At 39.1% G+C, this 20,597-nt stretch overlaps 1 protein-coding gene and 1 pseudogene across 2 annotated transcripts in view; one reads left to right on the top strand and one right to left on the bottom strand.

Moving 5' to 3' along the window:
- SETD2 (SET domain containing 2, histone lysine methyltransferase) overlaps positions 1–20,597 on the bottom strand; it is a 123,077-nt gene that overhangs the window by 81,678 nt on the left and 20,802 nt on the right. For both annotated transcript variants that reach the window (XR_008420632.1, XM_053898338.1), the window contains exons 2-5: positions 14,421–14,459; positions 8,241–12,607; positions 4,696–4,827; positions 1,242–1,370 (exon numbers count right to left, since the gene is read on the bottom strand). Coding sequence is in view for 1 of the 2 variants with exons in the window: in XM_053898338.1 (XP_053754313.1) it covers positions 1,242–1,370; positions 4,696–4,827; positions 8,241–12,607; positions 14,421–14,459 (4,667 nt within the window). In the remaining variant the exon portion in view is untranslated. The remainder of the gene's footprint in view (positions 1–1,241; positions 1,371–4,695; positions 4,828–8,240; positions 12,608–14,420; positions 14,460–20,597) is intronic.
- LOC109247733 (phosphatidylinositol N-acetylglucosaminyltransferase subunit C-like) lies at positions 2,097–3,411 on the top strand (annotated as a pseudogene).

The raw sequence follows: 20,597 nt of genomic DNA on the forward strand, positions 1-20,597 counted from the left end.
TTATTTAGTATCTTCAGTAGAGAAGAAACAGGTATAATATAGAGAGAGAATGTCATGATATTTAACACTAACTGGCAGATTTGTTCCAAAGACCTCCTCATCCTATGTATATCGGACAATGTCCCTGTTCAATGGGCATGAATACTCTCTTCGTGAACATCTACACAGTTTTGAACTAAAAATTTATGAAACCAGCACTACTATGCTAATGAGCATATGGAAATTAAGGAGTAGGAAAATATGGGAAACCTGAAAATATCCAGTCTAGGGTATTTTACCAAAGGAGGGTTCTTCGTGAGGAGCTTAAGAAAGCTTTAAGAAACAGTTTTATTTTCTTCCTTTACTCCTTTTACATATTTAAAACTTTTTCAATCATAAACACATGTAATCTGTATATATTTAAAGAAAAAGGTACTCATCTTTCATGATACTTAAATATGCTTTCCATAAAAAACTTACTGTTTAAAGTAAACACTAAATATGGTAGAAAATAAAGTGACCCTTTTATGGCATTATGTACAAAAAAGTTACAGCAATTAGGTAGAAAGCAACATTTACTCATTCAATAAATGTTTATTGTTTTTAATCCCTACCTCAATCATCTCAGATACTCTCTTCCCCTCTTACTCCAAGATTTATCTATTTAATTATTACTATTTTTTAATTTTAGAGAGAGAGAAAAAGAGAGCACAAGGAGGGGAGAGGAAGAGAAGGAGAGAGAGACTCCCAACCAGGCTCCACACTCAGTACAGAGCCCAATACAGGGCTCAATCCCACGACGCTGGGATCATGACCTAAGCCAAAATCAAGAGTCAGACAATCGACTAAGCCACCCAGGCACCCCCTCTCCAACTCAGTTTTATGTAAACTAACTAATCAATTCTGTCCCAAATCCTTACAGTTTCATAGTGATTCTGGGGGTCTACAGCAAACACTGGTAACTGCTTGGAATTAAACGAAAAGTAACTGTCATACAAAGAAGGACCTATCTGGTCCAAATGTCACAGATGACAAAATGCTCTTCATATACAGAAACAGAGGAGTTTTTTTGTTTTCTTTTTTTAATTTCCTAAAAGAAATGGAAAAAAAAAATGTTTTAAACTAGTTACCAGGTGGTCATTCTACACAATAAACATTATTAACCTTCAGTATAATAGACACGTTATTTTCCTTCCTACAAAGTAGCTAACCAACTTCAACAACACAAAAAGGAAATGAAAGATGATTACAACATAACTTACGAAGGAAGGTCTTTCGCAGCTCTCAAGCCCCAGCCTTTCTTTTCTGTGAGTATGACTTCCACATCTGCGTGCTGTTTTCTCTGAAACCGTCTATTGGAACAATAATCCCCATTCGGACACCGAGAAGAACTGAAATGAGAAACAGAGAAAATCAATTCTTCAAAGAAGAATCTCTAATGACAAATAGGATGTGGATTAAAAAAAAAAAAAAAAAGAGATACCACAGAGCCTGCCCATGTGCAGAAATAGGAAACAAGGCCCACCTGAGGAAAGGAGAATAAAACAGTTGAGGATGACTGACAAGAAAGGTGGATTGCTGGAAGATGGAAAGGCAGGTTGTTGATACACGATGAAGAGCTCTGCATACCAGGCTAAATTTGAACCTAATCCTGACAACTACTAGAAGTTTAAGTGTGAGAAACATGAGAAGAAAGATATCCTATACTTCCTATCTCTTTAGCAAGGCTGGCAGGAAAGTCAGAAGAACGCAGAGACCAGAACTACACTGTCAACTTTGGAGAATAGGGCTAAGTCTCACGTCTCCTTACATGCGTAATGTCATCTCTACTTTCAATTTAGATAAAGGAATTGCCAAAAACGCTTTCTCTTTAATTTTCTGAGGTATAGGTTTTGTTCTCATAATACTTGAACATGGGCAAAACCAAAATCTGGGCCTTGAAAGAAAACAGTTCAGCGACCCCTGGCGCCCCGGATGGGGAAGGAGGCGGGTGGCCGCCCTTCCCAGCCGCGCAGCCTTAGGAACTGCGGGCAGGAACTTGGCCGTACTGTCCTGCCTCAGAGAACAAACTCATCTGTTGCAGGCCTAGCCTGGGTTGCTGCCTTTGAAAGCAAGGGAAGGTCGGTGCAGTATCAGCCACCACCCAGCATGGGATTTCCAGAGAGGTCTTATTTCAGAACTCTGTAAGGAACAAGAACCACGTGGACTTCTGCGAGGGAGACTGAGCTGGCCTGAGTTTGAGGGAGAGGATAATGGGGACCCAGCCTGTAGCTGACACTAAGCAGGCCAGTGGCAGGTCTTGTACGAGCGATAGCCATTTCCCGATAACTACGTGGACTGGTGTTTCCTGGAAGAGCTCCGGAAAAACATCTACACCCGGAAATACCAATACTGGGCTGTGGTCTTCGAGTCGAGCGTGGTGATACAGCAGTGTGCAGTGTCTGTGTGTTTGTGCTCATCTGGTGGTATATGGATGAGGGCCTTCTGGCCCCCCAATGGCTCTCCGGGACTGGCCTGGCTTCTTCACTGATTGGCTATGTATTGTTTGATCTCATTGACAGAGGTGAAGGATGGAAGAAGAGGGGGCGGACCCGGTGGGCTGACTTGAAGAGTGCCCTGGTTTTCATTACTTTCACCTACGGTTCTTCCCCAGTGCTGAAGACCCTGACGGAGTCTGTCAGCACTGACACCATCTACGCCATGTCAGTCTTCATGCTTTTAGGTCGCCTCATTTTCTTTGACTATGGTGCCAATGCTGCCATTGTATCCAGCACACTGTCCTTGAACATGGCCATCTTTGCTTCTGTCTGCCTTGCCTCATGCCTGCCCCGTTCCCTGCATGCCTTCATCATGGTGACTTCTGCCATCCAGATTTTTGCCCTGTGGCCCATGTTGCAGAAGAAACTGAAGGCATGTACTCCCCGTAGCTACATGGGTGTCACACTGCTTTTTGCATTTTCAGCCTTGGGAGGCCTGCTGTCCATTAGTGCTGTGGGAGCCATCCTCTTTGCCCTTCTGCCGGTTTCCATCTCTTGTCTCTGCCCTTTCTACCTCATTCGCCTGCAGCTTTTTAAAGAAACATTCATGGGCCTTGGGATGAGGCTGAAATCAAAGAAGACTTGTCCAGGTTTCTCAGCTAAGTTAGGGACTTCCATTCGGTCTTAAGGGAAGCTGATAGACTAGCCTCCCGACTCATACAACATTCGAAGGCAGAATCCCATTCTGGAAGCAACATACTATTGTGGGTGGGGGAACAGAGATCAAAAGAAAAAGCTAACCAAGAGCGTGAGTGGTGAAGGTGCTTTTTCTTTCTGTTATTTTGTGGATGAAAAAGCTTTCTGGGACCCTCTTGAATTATTGCCTCATTACTGCTGTAAAAAATGAAGTGATGTGGTTTCTATTAAAAAAAAAAAAAAAAATCCAAAAAAGAAAAAGAAAGAAAACCGTTCATCAACACTGAAAACAAGGTATCTACACTATAAATCACCTTAATATTCTTTCCATGTTAAAAAATAAGGATACTGGGGCACCTGGATGGCTCAGTTGGTTAAGCGCCCAACTCCTGGGTTGGACTCAGATCATGATCTCACGGTTTGTGGGATTGAGCCCTGTGTCAGGCTCTACACACTGACAGCTCAGAGCCTGTTTGGAATTCTCTCTTTCCCTCTCTCTGCCCCTCCCGCGACTCGCATGCTCGCTCGCTCTCTCTCTCAAAACAAATAAACATTAAAAAAAATGTTAAGGAAACAAATTTTTCATAAAACTGGTAAAAAATTTTAATCACACATTTTTCAATGTAAAGATGTTTACTGTTTATAAGAAAAATGCAAAAGCAGGGGCGCCTGGGTGGCTCAGTCAGCTAAGTGTCCAACTTTGGCTCAGGTCATGATCTCACATTCATGAGTTCAAACCCTGCATCAGCCTGTGTGCTGACAGCTCAGAGCCTGGAACCTGCTCCAGATTCTGTGTCTCCCTCTCTCTCTGCCCCTCTCCTGTTCACTCTCTCTCTCTCTCTCTCTCTCAAAAATAAACATTCAAAAAAATTTTTTAAAAAAAGAAAGAAAAATACAGAAGCAAATATCTACCTTTGAAAATTAATAATTATGAGTTAACTATAAATAGACTATATAAAGCAGCCAAGGGAAAGATTTAGCTAAGTCTGCACGTGTAGCACTGAACAGGTCTCCAGAATTTATTTAATTAAGAGTGTATGAGAGTGTGTGAGAGTGTGTGAGAACATGTGTGTTTAGGCCAAGGTGAGGGAATAAAACTCAAAAAAGTACATATAGAAAGATTTCATTTCTATACATAAAATGAGGAAATATTTTGGTATAGGCATAAAAATTATCTGAAAAGACTACAAACAGAGGGACTGAGGTTTGGAAGTGGAAGACATTTTACTTTATACCCTTTTGAAATGCTAGGGTTTTATCTTATTTGATAGTAAAAGCTAAAAAATACCAACATTTGCCTCTCAGGACAAACACAAGAAACAAAAGGTTAAGGGCTACTTTACGGAGCACTTAAAATGTATACTATAATGAATAATGCAAGGGAAATTTGTCTCCTTATAAAGGCTATTATACATAGGAGATTTTATTGCTTATAAATAATACTAGGTAAAAGAAGAAAGGTTAAATTTTATTCATTACTAATTCTTAATATTTTGGGACAGTTAACAGAATGAGCAAAATCAGAGCATTTCAATTTACTTACCATTCAATCATGAGGAGACGATTAAGACAATCTTCCCCACATGCTATTTCACCTTGCGCTCTTTCATCTTTAGAAAGAGGTGCACACTCACACTGCATTCGCTTAATATCCCGATGTGATTTATTCTTCTTTCTATTAGATAAAATTTTATAAGAATTGGTTTAAGAAATCTCCTGGTAATGATACAATGTACACAATCAAATATGTGCTAAATCTCATTAGTTTCACATTTAATGATTCTGGTTAAGTTAAACATTCAAAAGGAAGAAAACATCTAATCACTAGCAATTGTGAAACTGAAAACACTAATTATGTTACACAAACAAGAGGCAACGTGAGCCCTGGCAAGTGGGAAGACAAGAGTTCAAGTCTATCATTTTGGACTGAGCCCTCATTTCTTAGTCCAAGTCAATTAAACCTCAAATTATGAGCAATTTCAAGGGTCAACTGTCCTACTGGGCTCAGGAAAAATAAAACACAGGAAAACTCATGAGGATCAGAAAGTAACACAGATGATGAAAGTGAAGTTTAAGAATGAGCCCTCCTGGGGGTACCTGGGTGGCTCAGTCAGTTAAGCGTCCAACTCTTTCTTTTTTTTTAATTTTTTTTTTTTAACATTTTATTTATTTTTGAGACAGAGAGAGAGACAGCATGAATAGGGGAGGGTCAGAGAAAGAGGGAGACACAGAATCTGAAACAGGCTCCAGGCTCTGAGCTGTCAGCACAGAGCCTGATGCGGGGCTCGAACCCACGGATCACGAGATCATGACCTGAGCCGAAGTCGGACACTTAACCAACTGAGCCACCCAGGCGCCCCTTAAGCGTCCAACTCTTGATTTTGACTCAGGTTATGATCTCACAGTCATGAGATTGAGCCCCGCTCAACACAGAGCCTGCTTGGGATTCTCTCTCTCTCCCTCTCTCTCTGCCCCTCCCCCACTCTCTCTCTCTCTCAAAGTAAACAAACAAAACATATAAGAATTAGTCCTCCTGGATGGACAAATAATGGTTGAGACACAGCAAAGAAAGAAAGGCAGAGGAAGAAACGAAGTTGCTAAAAAAATAAATTTAAAAATAGGTAATTTTTAATTAAGAGTTTAACTCAATCTTTCAGAGAGAATCTTTCAGTAACATTGTATTTCTAAAAATCTTGTTTAAAAGAAAACTGAATGATTAAGAAAAGAATGAAGTATAATTTACAGAACTGTATTACAGAATAATCAGGTATTACAGAATAATCAGAGGACTAAATTTTCCCAACAGACTAACTGATTTGGGAGTAAAAGGGGAAACTGTTCAAAATGGGTTAGGTTCATAAATACCTATGCCAGAGTTTGCAAAGAAAAAGTGAAAATGTGATTATTTCCTGGCCTTTATGTTGAACTTTCTTTTGTTAAAAAAAAAAAAAATCAGAAATGAAAAAGATCTCCTTAAGATTAGGGCAGTCTAACTTACTCTCCAACTATCAGACAGTGAAGAGCACCGCTGTTCTATGTGGCTGTCTTAATCTCCTAACTAATCTGCTTTCATCTTCAACATATGTTCAATGTTTATAAAGTACCCGAAGAGTGTCTTGATGGTTTCAACTACCTATGAGTAAAAAAAGAATGACTCAGCTGGTTCAAGATATAATTCATTAATGAATATATGAATATTCTCAGCCTGAAGAAATCAGGACTGAACACAAACAAAATATCTGTTTACAAGTACTTTAAGAACTATAATTTTGAAGAATCAGCAGTAGCTTTATTTTGTATTGCTCCATAAGGTCAGATAAGGACTCATGGCCACAGATTCAGGTAACTCTATTTTCATTAGACCTAAGAAAAATTTTTTTCACCATCTTCAATACTATTTTTCAATAATTAGTTTTCTTGGTGGCTCCGAAAGGCCCAGCATACAACAACAGGCCCTTTAAAAATGTTCCCACTCTAGAGAGCCAAAGCATTAGAGACTGTTAAAAAACTGAGAACAAACTGAGGGTTGATGGGGGGTGGGAGGGAGGGCAGGTTGGGAGGGAGGACAGGGTGGGTGATGGGTATTGAGGAGGGCACCTTTTGGGATGAGCACTGGGTGTTGTATGGAAACCAATTTGACAGTAAATTTCATATATTAAAAAATAAAAAATTTAAAAAAAAAAAAATGTTCCCACTCTAAAAAGGCTCTCCAATGTTTCCACCAACTAGATCTTTTTTTTTTTTTAATGTTTATTTTTATTTTTGAGAGAGACAGAGAGACAAAGCACAAGCAGGGGAAGGCAGAGACACAGGGAGACACAGAATCTGAAGCTGGCTCCAGGTTCTGAGCTTTCAGCACTGACCCCAATGTGGGGCTCAAACTCACAAACTGTGAGATCATGACCTGAGCTGAAGTCGGACGCTTAGCCGCTGAACCACCCAGGTGCCCCCTCCACCAAACCAGATCTATAATGCACATATGCAGGTGGTAGATTTATCTGGATCTCAGTGCTGAGTAAATCCCAGAGGGTTGGGTTGATTAGTTTTACTTCTATTCTTTTACAAAGACCCTGGAAGCTGCATCAATGTACTCACACAATTCCTAAAAACTACTACTTAAAAGATTCAATATTTTAAATTTAAACCTAATTTACTAGATATAAGAGGCTCTCTATATCATAAAAAGGTTTTTGTTAAAATATGAAAAACTTCTCATGAGACCTAACTTTACCTTAACCAGTGAAAAAATTTCGTTAAACAAAAAAATTTTTAACACTTAAAGGGATGATGGTTAAGCAGATTTTCAAATAGAGGAGAAATTTCCAAAAGGAAAATGGATGTAAGACAGATTTTTTTCAAAAAGGCATATTTCACATATATTCATACTGGAAAAATGAAAAAACTGTCGAGGAAGGGTGAAAGAAAGCAGACTGAGCAGCTCTGCTTTGAAGGAGTCTGTCTTCCATTACTCCTATTCTCATTATCCCCTTGTTTCAGGTTAGGGGTCTGTAGGAAACCACTATATCATTTATTTCTAAAATACTGGTTATGCTATTGCCAAATGTAATCAATTAGCAACAGACTAAAAAATAATGAACAGAAAACGATGTTCTAATGTGGTTCCCACTTTATAAAGCATCCTTCAAAGATACTTCATTATGAACATTTTTCAAAAGGAAAAAAATCCAGCACAACTACTTTTTTCTTAAGAGCAGACTGTTTTGCTGGGACTTTATTTTGTGTTTCATCAGTTTCACATGTAAAAGAAACTTAAAAATAGGGCTGGCCTAAATCATACTTTCAGAACCAAAAAGATAATGAGACCAAAAAAAAAAAAAAAAAATTTTTTTTTTTTTTTTTTTTTTTTAAGACATCCCCTTCCTGCGGAGGGTGGAGGAAGGGATACTGAGGGAAGGATTCTGCCATCAAATTTAAATAGGTAAATAGGCTTTTTAGACTTTTTAACTTATATCCTATTATGCAACTGTATTTCATACAATTGACCTCAATATGTTCTGAACTGTTGAAAGCTAACTTTTTCAACAAAAAGACGTTAAAATTTGTTGGACAAGCATTAATTAAGCTTACCTTTCTGTTAAATAAACATTTTCTTCAATCAGATCAAAGTAACAGGGCATCTTCCCTTGCTTGGCACATTCTTTCCATCGCTGTGGGTCCCTGAAATCCTCCATGACACAGGAAGGCCCAACCAGTGCTGAGCCTGGGGGCACTGCCGTTTCTCCCTGCTCTACTGCCACTCGAACTTTCTTTCTGTCCTGAAGTTCACCATCGCTTTCAGAATCACTCTCCAATTCCGGTCTCCTTTTTTTAGGAGGCCCTCTATCTTTCATATCATTTTTTTCTAAGTTTTTTGAAAGATCTCTCTTTTCATTCACAGCTAAAGAGTCCTTAATGGAATTGCTGCTTATTTCAGGTGCCTGCACGGACCCCTTGTCCTTCTGAAGGGATAGAAAAAATTTACTGGACTGGCTTGAAAAGTGAGACCCTGCACATTGATCCCAATTGTCCTCCTCTTCACGGTCATCTGTTAAGGAATCTGGTACCTGCCCTTGAATTCGATCATACACAACCCCTGTTCCAGGAGGTCTACCTGCTGATCTTGGATCCCAGTAGCCATTACCTTGCCAGTAATTACGTGTCCCACCATAATGTTCTGCACTTTGCTGATACTTGTGTCCACCACAGGCTCCATAGCTGCTGTCAGGTTGCTGATATGTGGTCGTAGGCTTTTCTTGTTGAGAGAATTCCCACCCTAGGTTCCTGAGCTCTTCTGATGAGCGGAAGCCATCCACTCGGGAGATGTCACAAGAGGAAGAAAAACTCAACTCTGTTTTTCCCAGTCTACTATCTGGCCTGTTAGGGAAAATGGTTTGTTGCCGAGACTTATTCGGGACGTCTTCAAAATCGTCAGAAGAATAAACTGGCAGCTCTTCTTGCTGCCTAGAGGCTATTTTGGCTTTTGCTGTTTCTTCAGAATTTGGATGACCTAGAAAGTCAGATTTCACATCTGTATGACTTGTACTATCAACCCCGTCACTCTGAGGATGAACAATTTCAGACAGGTGGTTATCTATCTGTTTTCTGCTGGGGTGTGTAAAAGAAATTTCCGGATTCTTCTCTGTTCCTTTATGATGGAAGAACTTCTCAGTCTGAGAACAAGGTTTACTTGTTACACTGTCAAATTTTTCCTCATATGAATGTCTCCTCGACTCCAATCTCTCATCTTCCCAGTGGTCAGAATAGTGTCTGTAACTTTGACTACTCCGAGAAGAACATGGACTGGTTTCTTCCGTGGGCAAAGTAGAATTCTTTGGGACTACCACAACAGACTGAAGACGGTTTCTTGGAAAACTGCTATCATCAGAATCTGTATCTTCAGAGTCACTTTCATCACTTGAGCTTTCAGAAGACTCAGAATAATCTTCATGGACAGTGGATACGATCTCTGAGGCGTGACCACTACTGTCACATTTTAAGGTGTATGCTATGCCATCACTGTCCTCCATGGTTAAATTCAAGTCACAAGAAGAAAATACAACTTCTGAGTCATCAGAAGTATGAGCATGTCCTCTCCCTCCTTCTTCATCTAAAGACATTTCTGACCTTCCTCTTCTCTCAAGCACTATGGAATTCCCTTCTTCTTGAGCCTCTTGCACACATTTCCCAGAGAGCCCATTATTATGCCTGTTTTCCCAAGAGGCAAATCCCCTTCCTGAATCAGGAAGGCCGCTACCTACTTCTATGATGGTTTCTTTCTCTGCATGCTTTACAAACTCTGTGCTTTTACTCTTCAGCACAGCATCCAAAACTGGAGATGCATTCTCTCCACATTGTAAGAGAGTTAAACTGTCCACTTTTACTCCTGGTGGCAGACTCTGAAGAGATGAAGCAATGCCTGAACTCTCTATCGGTTGATATATGTCATCAAAATGATTAACAGAAGCTGAACTGGTGCTACCAACGCTCTGCTTATATTCTTCACGTGCAAATTTTGAGTGCTGATCTGTCAGATTTCTATTATCGCATATAACTGTTTTTGATTTCAAATGCACATTCATAAAGCTATTTGAAGAAATCTTCATAACCGAAGGCTCAATCTTTTCAGCTTCAGAATGACGCAAAGAAGGGTTGTTGTCATTTGAAGTACAGTATAGATCTGAATCTTTGGTTTTACAATGAGAAACTGTCATATCAACTGGTTCTTTAATTACAGTTTTGGAATAATCTATAGTCGTAACTGGCAAAGACATGTGTTTATCTTGGTGTGGTGACACTGTAGGTTCTGTTTCTCTAAATGGGCTTCCTGACTTACTACGCAGCATGCACGTATTGTCTGAGTCTTTCTCTTTACATCTATTAATATTCTGAAATCCATTTGATGAAAGCATGCATGCTTTGACCAAAGGGGATACCTCTGATCCGGTCACACTATCATCAGAAGACATCAAAACAGTGTCAGTTTTAGAAGTGCAAAATGTTGCCAAATCAGATTCTGCCCCAGGAGATCCATTTATATTTAATTCTATGGGACAATAACTTCTTAACTGATCATTTTTCACTTTAGATAAAGAGTCTAATTCCTTAATACTATCATGGCTATCATGTCCTATAAGTTCAGATTTAAAAATAAGGGATTCATCTAGCTTTTTAAAAGTAGGTGAATCATTTAATCGATTTGATGGTGATGGAGACCCAGTCTTTTCTCTTTCAGGAATTTTACTAATCATTCTTAATTCACTACCTTTTGAACAAGGAGCCTGTAAATTAAAAGAATGAGATGATCTGATTTCCTCATTTAATTCTGTACAACAGAAAGAATTCTTAAATTTATCGGACTTGGATACAGACTTTGAAAGGGCAGATTTGTAACGGGAAGCACTGTTATCATGCTTGGAATAGGATGAGCCCCGTCGGAATCCCAGTTCATTAGGGGGAGAACAACATCTTTTCATTGCTTCATTTTCTGAAGTCCTTTTGGATTCTCTTTCTACTTTTGAAGAATACTTTCCTCTTTTCTCCATCTCTAAGTAAGAGGACTCAGTTTTGCAGTCCCGATCAGATTTAGAATAGGATGACGATGTCCTTAGGTCTCTGTAAGAGAAGGAATGGGATGAGGTGCGCCTTGAGTAGGTCTTCTTATACTCCTCTTCTGAGTCAGAACTCTCCCGAGCTCTGTTATCTGTATATGGCCGAGAATAGCGAGCCCTCTCTCGGTAAGGGGAACTCCGATGGTAGCGACGATCAGAGTCATAATAATGGGATCGTTCCGACCGGGAATAGGATAAACTAGTTCTAGAGCCTCTGTCAGATCTTGAGCGAGATCTGCTCCGCCTTCGCTCTCTCTCTGATCTACATCGAGAAGATATATACCGAGTATCTCTTTCAAGTTTTGAGTAGCTAAAATATTTATCATCTCTCTCTGTTTTAGATCGTGAAGATTTCCCTAAATCCTCACTTTTTAAAGGTGCTAAGCTCTTTTTTGAATCTCTTTCCTTTTCAATGCTTGCTGAAAATTTTAAATCGTGTGATCTTTGACTTGAGGAAGTCCGTACAGAATCTTCATCAGATTCTGAAGCAAGAAAGGTGCCTTCGGATTGTGAGGATTTCTTCTTAGAACCTGTTTTTTTAGAGCCCAGATTACTCTTAGAACTATCTGGAATTTCTTCTTCCTTCCCAATATGGGAATCTTCTTTTTGTGAGGGAGTATCTGCTTGCTCATTCAAATTTTGAGTTATGTGTTCTTCTGAACTATTAGATACAGCGTCCTGCTTAGTGTCCACGTCTGAAGATTCTGGTACAGTCGTAACTGGTGGTTCCTTCAGTATTCTAACTGCTACATCTACCGGTGCTGTCATCAGAACTGGGATTGGTGTGTGTGGCAAGGCCACTGGCTCTGTTACTGGTGCTGGTGGTGAGGGTGTCGTGGCCTGGGGAGGTGGAGGTGGTGGAGGTGGAGAAGAGGGTGGTGAATCTACAGTTGTTGATTCTGCTATGACTGCTGGTAATGGTACTACTGGAGGAGGTGGAGACACCACTGCTGTAGCTGTAGTCAGCAGTGGCCTGGACGTCACGTGAAGCAGGTGTTTCTTAAAATGAATTTTGCCCAATTCTACCCTTGATTTTGGTGGGGAAGATTCTTCTGTAGTAGATAAGGTATCTCCAATGTCCATTTTTATTTTAGGAGTCAAGTCTACTTGAAGAGGTCCAGCTGGGGAGTTTGGAGTATCATTTTGCTTTTCATTGCCAAGTGCAGTCAGAAACCTATTCTGCAAAGTTTTCTTTGTAAGGCTGAAGCTGAAAGACACCTTTTGTCGTCCCTGTTCCTCCAAATTAACTTTTGTCTTGGTGCCTTTAGGTAAAAATCGACTAGAAGCAACACCTTTGAACATTGGTCCTTTGAAGAAACCTGTTTTCTGCACATTTTCAATCTTTGCCTATAAGTGAACAAAACAAGCAGTTACTACAACAATAAAGTTACTTTCAAATGGCTAGCATTACAGTTTAAAATGTCAGGAAAATGAAAAATCCTCTTTAAGGACAGTATGAATTTCACTAAGCTAGATAAAACTTCATTATAGAAAATTTGAAACATACACAAAAGTATAGAGAATAGTATAATAAACCCTTAAGTACCCACCCCAAGTTTCAACAATTACCCATACTTTCCTATTTTTGTCTCTTACATAAAGAATTTATCTGTTTTGGGGCACCTGGGTGGCTCAGTCGGTTAAGGGGCCGACTTCAGCTCAGATCATGATCTCGCGGTCCATGAGTTCGAGCCCCGTGTCGGGCTCTGTGCTGACAGCTCAGAGCCTGGAGCCTGTTTCAGATTCCGTCTCCCTCTCTCTCTGACCCTCCCCCGTTCATGCTCTGTCTCTCTCTGTCTCAAAAATAAATAATTGCTTAAAAATATATATATATAAAAAAAAGAATTTATCTGTTTTTATAACTTTTTTTTTTCCAGGCAGACTTTTTAACGAGAATAAAAAAAAAAAAAAATCCAACATGTACTTCAATATAGAACACAAAATGACATGTAGATAGAGAGCAATAATTAACATCTCAGTGTGGAAAATAGTTTGTTCCTGTGTTCTGAGAAGAAACATCAGAAGCCATTATAGTGGTGTTCTGGCATCACACAGAATCACTTAGGTGCTTCATAAAATACAGATCTGCAACACAACTAGATCTAAAGCAACAAAGTATGTTTTGTTTGGGTTTGTTTTTGGAAAACAAGCACATAAGACAATTCTGATGGACTTTACAGATCTGAAAAACCACTGGTCTAGAGCAGTCTCCTATCTCGTTTTATAGATGAGGTAAGCAAATGAGGCCCAGATCTTTCTGCTTTACTATAAATTACTCTGCCCTGGCACACTACCACTGTCTCTGCCCAGGCCTCACACACTCAGGCCATGCTGATTTATAGTCCAACCCTACTCTAGGAGCAACAACTACAAAGTATATATCTAAGAAAATTTTTCCTTCCATCATTTGCCAAACCACCAAAAGAAATGGTAGGCTTTAGAAGTTAAAGGCAAAACCTAGGTGGTAGAGAGAACATCAGAAAAATCTATAAGAAACAAACTCAAGTCTAAATTAAAGATGGTACACTGGTCATCCGCAATATTTTTTTAATGGATCTTCTTTAATCAACTCTGGCTAAGAGAATAGTTTTCTCCTTCAATATGGTAAAATCTGCATCAGTTTTCAACATTATACACTAATCAAGTGAGAAAAAAAATGTTCTCTCATGCATTATCATAAAGCAGTGGTCTTCAAATATTTTTTAAGAAACAGAATGCACTTGTCAAATGAAATCTTACATGGTAGCTCAATACATAAAAACAGGTAAATGCTGTCTCCAGAGCTCCCAGCTTCCTCTACCTTGCCTAAAGCTTTTGAAGCTCCATTTTAAAAACCACTTCCTTGAGATACACAACATTCCTCCTTGGAATGGAGTTACTACAGATTCAAAAATTCAGCAAAAACTATTTCTTCATTTCACATTCAAAATGATAGCTAGAGGCACCTGGCTCTAGCCAGGTCTGTGGAGGCACCTGGCTCTCAGTCAGTCAGTGGAGCATGCAACGACACTTGGTCTTGGGGTTGTTGAGTTCGAGCCTCAAGCTGGGGGTAGATAGTACTTAAATATAAAATCTTAAAAACCAAACAAAACAAAAAACATAGATAAATTTTGAGTTTTTAATCCAATAACCATTGAATAACTAGTTAAATTATACTTACCTCATTTTCTTCTTCTCTATTGCCATCCAGCCAAGAGAGCATGCAAAAGAATAAAAAGAAATCATAAATACTAAAAACAATTGAAATCAAAGTTTTTTATTATTAAAACCTAGGATACCGACAACCTATAGGTTTTTGACATGAGCTGTTCATTCCTTCAAAGTTTCAATTACATTTAGTACAGCAAATATTTATTGAAGATAATACCAGGCACTGTGAAATAAAAGGTGAACACAGTCCCTGCCCTTAAAAAGCTTAATGTCCTGTAAAACAAAATACAATTTTGTTACAAAGTAATTCCAACATAATGGAATAAATACAAAGAAATAAGCGCAGTGTAACAGCAAAGGGAGAAAATGCAGTTTAATAACTCAGTTTAGTAGGAGAATAGGAAAGCAAAAAAATCCTTCCTAAAAGAAGAGTAGCTCCTGAAGATACATTTGTAGGGAGATCCCAGGCAGAGGAAGATTCCCCACAAAGGCAAAGAGATTAAAACGCAGAACAACATGTGCAAGAAAACTATAAACAGTTCAGCATTACCGGAGTATAAAGTGTAAGGCAGAAAGTAGCCAACATAGGGAACAGTAGCCAAGTCCACAGACAGATTTCTCATGAGGAGAAACACAGTTCGTTTTATGGATTAGGGGTTCTCAATCCTTTGTGGTGTCCATTCAGCAGTCCCTTTGCTGAACACAAGGTATACGCTCTGCTCCACATCACAGCATGTGGCTCTCCGAGCTCACAGTTATGTTCTAAAAAAGGTAACCACACTGTGTCCTGAGACAGAGGAATCAAAAGCCAAAAGTCTGGTGTACACCAGTGCGCCAGGCATCCTGGGGAAAAGGAAGCTACAAAAGGGCTTTGGATGATGACAGCCAGATTAGGATTTTAAGCAGACCACTCTGCAGGCTACATGGCAAGACTGGAGTATAATCATCTGTTTGAAATGTCCCTTAAAAGAAATGTACAAAAACCTGGTCTCCAAATGTAGGCTTCACTCCATCATAATTCAGTCCATTCACCAGTGTAGCCATACAAAAACCAAGTAATGAAGAGGGGGAAAGGATGGCAATACAAGGATGAGATTGGAAGCGAGGTCAAGGTTAAACACCTTTTTCCTATTCCAAAACCACTAAACAAACACTTCACAGATGCAATCTGAGAACAACTATATTTCATTAATTCTGTGAGGTACATTTTCCCTACATATAACACCTCTGCATCATACTATCAATAACATCATAGTTTGATTGGCAGAATGTTTTCCTTTCTTAGTGGTTCATAAAATAGTTGTGTCTTACAATCCATGACCTACTAGATTTGATTTAAATTAGTATCATGTGGAATTTTTTCAAGAACATAAAAGGTACCTGGACATGTCAGAGCATTTGGAAGGTCATTCCTATTGGTACTCCCCTTTTCAGTGGATATTCAGAGAACTGCTTGACAGAGATGGCAAGACATTTCCCCGAACTTGATAATAAGATGTTTGTAATAAAAAGAATATAAGCATATACAAAAAATACAGGGGAAAATATAAATTTCCTTTTAATTTTCTCATGGCAAAAGCATTTCAATAGAGAAAATTCAAATTACAAAACAAGCAAAAGGAAGAGTCCACAATCCAACATCCAGAGACTGCTGTTAACACCTTAGTCTACCGAGCCCTCTAATGCTTCTTTTGTGTACATGGTTGTCAGTGGGGGCGGGGAGGGGGGGGGTGGTACTTAAACACAGGTCTTTCTTTTTAAGTATAGCAATCATACCATACAAGCCATTCTGTATCTTGCCTCTCTCCCTCATCACAAATAGAGCAGGTGAGCAAACAAGGTGTTTAGATCACAAAAAGTATGGAATCACTACAACACATTGAAGGGAATGATCCTGAAAGAAGGGGACACAGGGGCACCTGGGTGGCTCAGTCAGTTAAGTGTCCCACTCTTGGTTTTGGTTCGGGTCATGATCTCATGGTTTCATGGGTTCAAGCCCCATAACAGGCTCTGTGCTAGCAGCACAGAGCCTGCTTGGGATTCATTCATTCATTCATGCTCTCTCTCACCCCCCCCCCCACTGCCCCTCCCCCCCCACTGCCCCTCCCCCACTCACTCTGTTTCTCCCAAAATGAATTAAAAAAAAAAAAAACAAAACAAAGAGGGGCACCTGGGTGGCTCAGTCAGTTGAGCTTCTGACTTCAGCTCAGGTCATTATCTCACGGTTTATGGGTTCAGGCCCCGCGTCGGGCTCTGTGCTGACAGCTCTGAGCCTGGAGCTTGCTTTGGATTCTGTATCTCACTCTCTCTCTGCTCCTCCCCAACTCACTCTCTCTCTCTCTCTCTCAAAAATAAATAAAGACTAAAAAAATTTTTTTTAAGAAAGACAGAAATAAATACAGATAAGTGAAGACATAGTTAAGTTTCAAAATAAAGTAAGCATTTCTCTCTCACATCCTCAGCTGAAAGTTGGGAGAAGAAACAGGGCAAAATACTTAAACAAAATTCAAGTGTAAGAAACAGAAATGGAAGTGGACTATATTACTAATTTATATTAGAGCTTATCAGCACACTTATTCTACTTGGCTGGCAGCATTAAACTATCTAGAAACAACCAGAAGAAACAACTGGTGAATTACTCCAGGAAGCTGGATGGGACAAGAGAGGTAGAAAGAAAGCAAGATGAGAGAACTCAGGGCATTCCCAAGAATACTGAAATGACTGACCTAGTAATCCATAGATAACAGAGAAGAGAGAAATCTGGAAGAAGCTGATAAACTGAAGGAACAGGGTAAGGGCAAGATACTTGAAGCTTCAAAGAGTAAATGTGCTGGAAACCAGAAAGTGAGGTAGAAGGGTGAGGTGAAAGAACTGGAAATTCTGGTCAGAGTAACAGAGTTAGGGTACATTTCCAATAATGATAATAGCTCGCTGTGGACATGGAAGCAGACTGCCACTGCAATAAGAGGACAAGACCTTTTTGAAGAAGTGATTGTGAGGCCACAATTAATAGCAAGAATCAGTCACAAACGTTTAATAAAAAGGAAACTTGTTTTGGTAAATAACATAACATCACGTCAAGGGAAGGCTGATGGAACAAAGGTATACAGAGTCCCCAGGATCTCTGACATGAAAAATAATGAGGCATGCGCAAACAGGCATTTAACTCTTTAGCATAAGATTGTGCTGGAATGGGGGCACCTGGGTGGCTTGGTCGGTTAAGCGTCCGACTTCGGCTCAGGTCATGATCTCACGGTCCGTGAGTTCGAGCCTCGCATCGGGCTCTGTGCTGACAGCTCAGAGCCTGGAGCCTGTTTCAGATTCTGTGTCTCCCTCTCTCTCTGCCCCTCCCCTGTTCATGCTCTGTCTCTCTCTGTCTCAAAAATAAATAAATGTTAAAAAAAAAAAATTTAAAAATAAATAAATAAATAAAAAGATTGTGCTGGAACGGCCTTATTTCTTCTTTTGAAAAGCTACTACAGAAGAAAAATCAGGAATATTGAAGCAAGCTGTCTGTCAAAAATGTACAGGACAAATATTTGCAGCTTGCTGAAGAACTGTTTCAAGAATGTTGATTAATCTGGGTCAACATGGTGACAAATCTCAATGAGGTCACAGGGCACATGTGGAAAAGGAATTAAGAGATTTCATCACAGCAGTTCGAAGATCCAAAGAAATGACATGATTATTAAAATCAACCCCCTAACTACCCAATCTCTCTGGCTAGGACACAAAAACTGAAGCCTCCAAAGGGAAGCCTGGTATGAGAGAGACTTGGCCATATCAAGAATATTCATAAATATAAACAAGTTGGATAGCAAGGGAGTCTATTCTGGATACCAGGTCATACAAGAAATAGTTACAGTTAAACAAGTATTTTTAGTTACACTGGGGAAAAGACCACTTACAAGACCACAGTGATTTATTTATAAAATATCAGAAAACTTAAAGATAAAATAGTCCTATTTTGCACAATTCCAAAAGTTGGACCTGTGACCAACAGAAGGACAGAATGACAGATTTTAGCTCATTTTAAGTTTGAATATTTTAAATTCATTTTATTTGAAAAATACACACACCCACAAGAGAAATTCATAATACAAAAAGATATACAACTAAAATTAGATATCTCTCTCCAGTGGCAACTATTGTTAAGTTTTGTATATCCTTCCAGAAATTGTGTGCATATGTGAGCATATGTATCTCTTTTTAAGGAGAAAACACACAAAAGGAAACACACCTTTCTATACCTTGTTTTTGTTCATTTAAAGCCTTAGATATTATATATCAACATATAACAGACATAGCTTCATTTTTAGTTCTACCATCATAATAGCTTTTTCATGTTTGTAAGTCATTGGTGTTTCCTTTTAGCTGGGAAGTGCTTTTTCAGGTCTTTGGCCAATCAGTTGAGTTGTTGGTCTTTCTTACTGATTTATAAAAATCAGATGTGATACGTCTGCAACTAGAATGTGTCACTGTACAGAGCACTTAAGTTTCCTCCTCATCAGAAATGTTTACGAAGAATCTGGATAAGAACTTACCTCAAATGAGATAGAATTCCTGCCCTAGATGTAAAGCTAAAAGTGTGATCCTAGAAGGTCTCATTCCAGGCCTTCAGTTCACTGAATTTCCTGAACTACAAATCAGAAGCAGCACTTATTACTTTATGTGGATTTTAATAACACTTTAAAGATCCACTCCTATCTCATCTTTAAAGACTTCTTACTAAAACTCATATAATCCTGGGATGCCTGAGTGGCTCAGCCTTTGAGCACTGACTTGATTATGGCTCAGGTCATGATCCCAGGGTTGTGGGATCAAGCCCCGCCCCACATCCACGTTCAGAGTGGAGCCTACTTAAGATTCTTTCCCTCTCTTTCCCTTTCCCTCTCCCCCACTAGTGCTAGCTCGTTCTTTCTCTCTCTCTCTCTCTGCAAAAATAAAAAACAAAAAATAAAAATCAGATACTCCTCAAATGCTCAGTGTTTCTCACATTTGAGTGATATATGGGCCTTTTTTAAGAAGACAAAAAATTGTCAGATATCTAAGGCTAGATCTCAAGAACACTGACCTAAGAAAATTAATATATTAAAATATTAAATAATTAATACTCTTTTAATATTAAAAATTCATATGTTATATTTTACTTGAAAGTTACCACTGGAAAGTGGCAGTCTTCAGGAAAAATAAATTTCAAAATTTAAAACTGGTCAAAATAATGTTTAACGTTTATAGTTAGCAAACAGAATTGTATCCATGTTAATTTCTCAAAATTGATAATTGTACAGTGATTATATTAAGGGAATGCCTTTGTTTTTGGCAAGTACACACTGAAGGATATGGGGGTAAAAGGCATCATGACTATAACCATCAAACATTTCAGAAAAAAAAAAAAAAAGCAATGTATGTGTGTAGAAAGAATGATAAATGATAAAATGTTCACAATGGGGTGAAGGGTATATATATATAGGAAATCTCTGTATTGTTTTTGACCATTCTGTAAGTTTGACATTATTTCAAAACTAAAAATTATTTTTTCAACTTAAGATAATCAAATATGAAAAACTTTTAAATACCCTCACAAAATCTACACCCCATAAGAATTTTTTATGAAAAACACTGTATGGACTCTTCAAGATCCTAGAGCCTCAGCTAGAGAAACACTGCCTCAAATGTTCCAAATTCATATTCTGGAAAGCAGCGATGAGGATAAGCTACATCAAAACTAGACCCTATACTAGACTGAAATTGCAGACTCAGGGTAGTGTGAAGAACTAAAAAGGTAAGAGAAGTGTCGATAACAAAAGGAAGGAAGCCACCAATGACAAACTGAAGACCATTTCCCAACACTGCTTGTAACACAACCCCACCCAGAGGTATAGTCAAGTAGTACTCTGAGCTCCCTGGAAGAAAGGTAGCTTGCCGTATACACCCAGGTCCAAGGAAGGGTCACAGAGAGCGCTTCTCAAGTACTAAAGTCACTATCTCCACCATTAGGAAAGACCTGGAATTTCATAGCTTCAGCCACTCTCCTCCCCCCTCCATTTGTTTCCATTTCAGGTTGCTAAATCTGTGACCCGCTCCCTAACAAGTACAAACAAAAACATCTGTCATGGAAAAAGAAGTCTGAATGCACTGAAGTCGGGCAGGTTTTGACATTTACACAGTTTAGGCACTTGCAGTG

The sequence above is a fragment of the Panthera pardus genome, unplaced genomic scaffold (genome assembly GCF_024362965.1).
Source record: "Panthera pardus isolate Hobbes unplaced genomic scaffold, ASM2436296v1 HiC_scaffold_8, whole genome shotgun sequence".
Classification (NCBI taxonomy): Eukaryota; Metazoa; Chordata; class Mammalia; order Carnivora; family Felidae; genus Panthera; species Panthera pardus.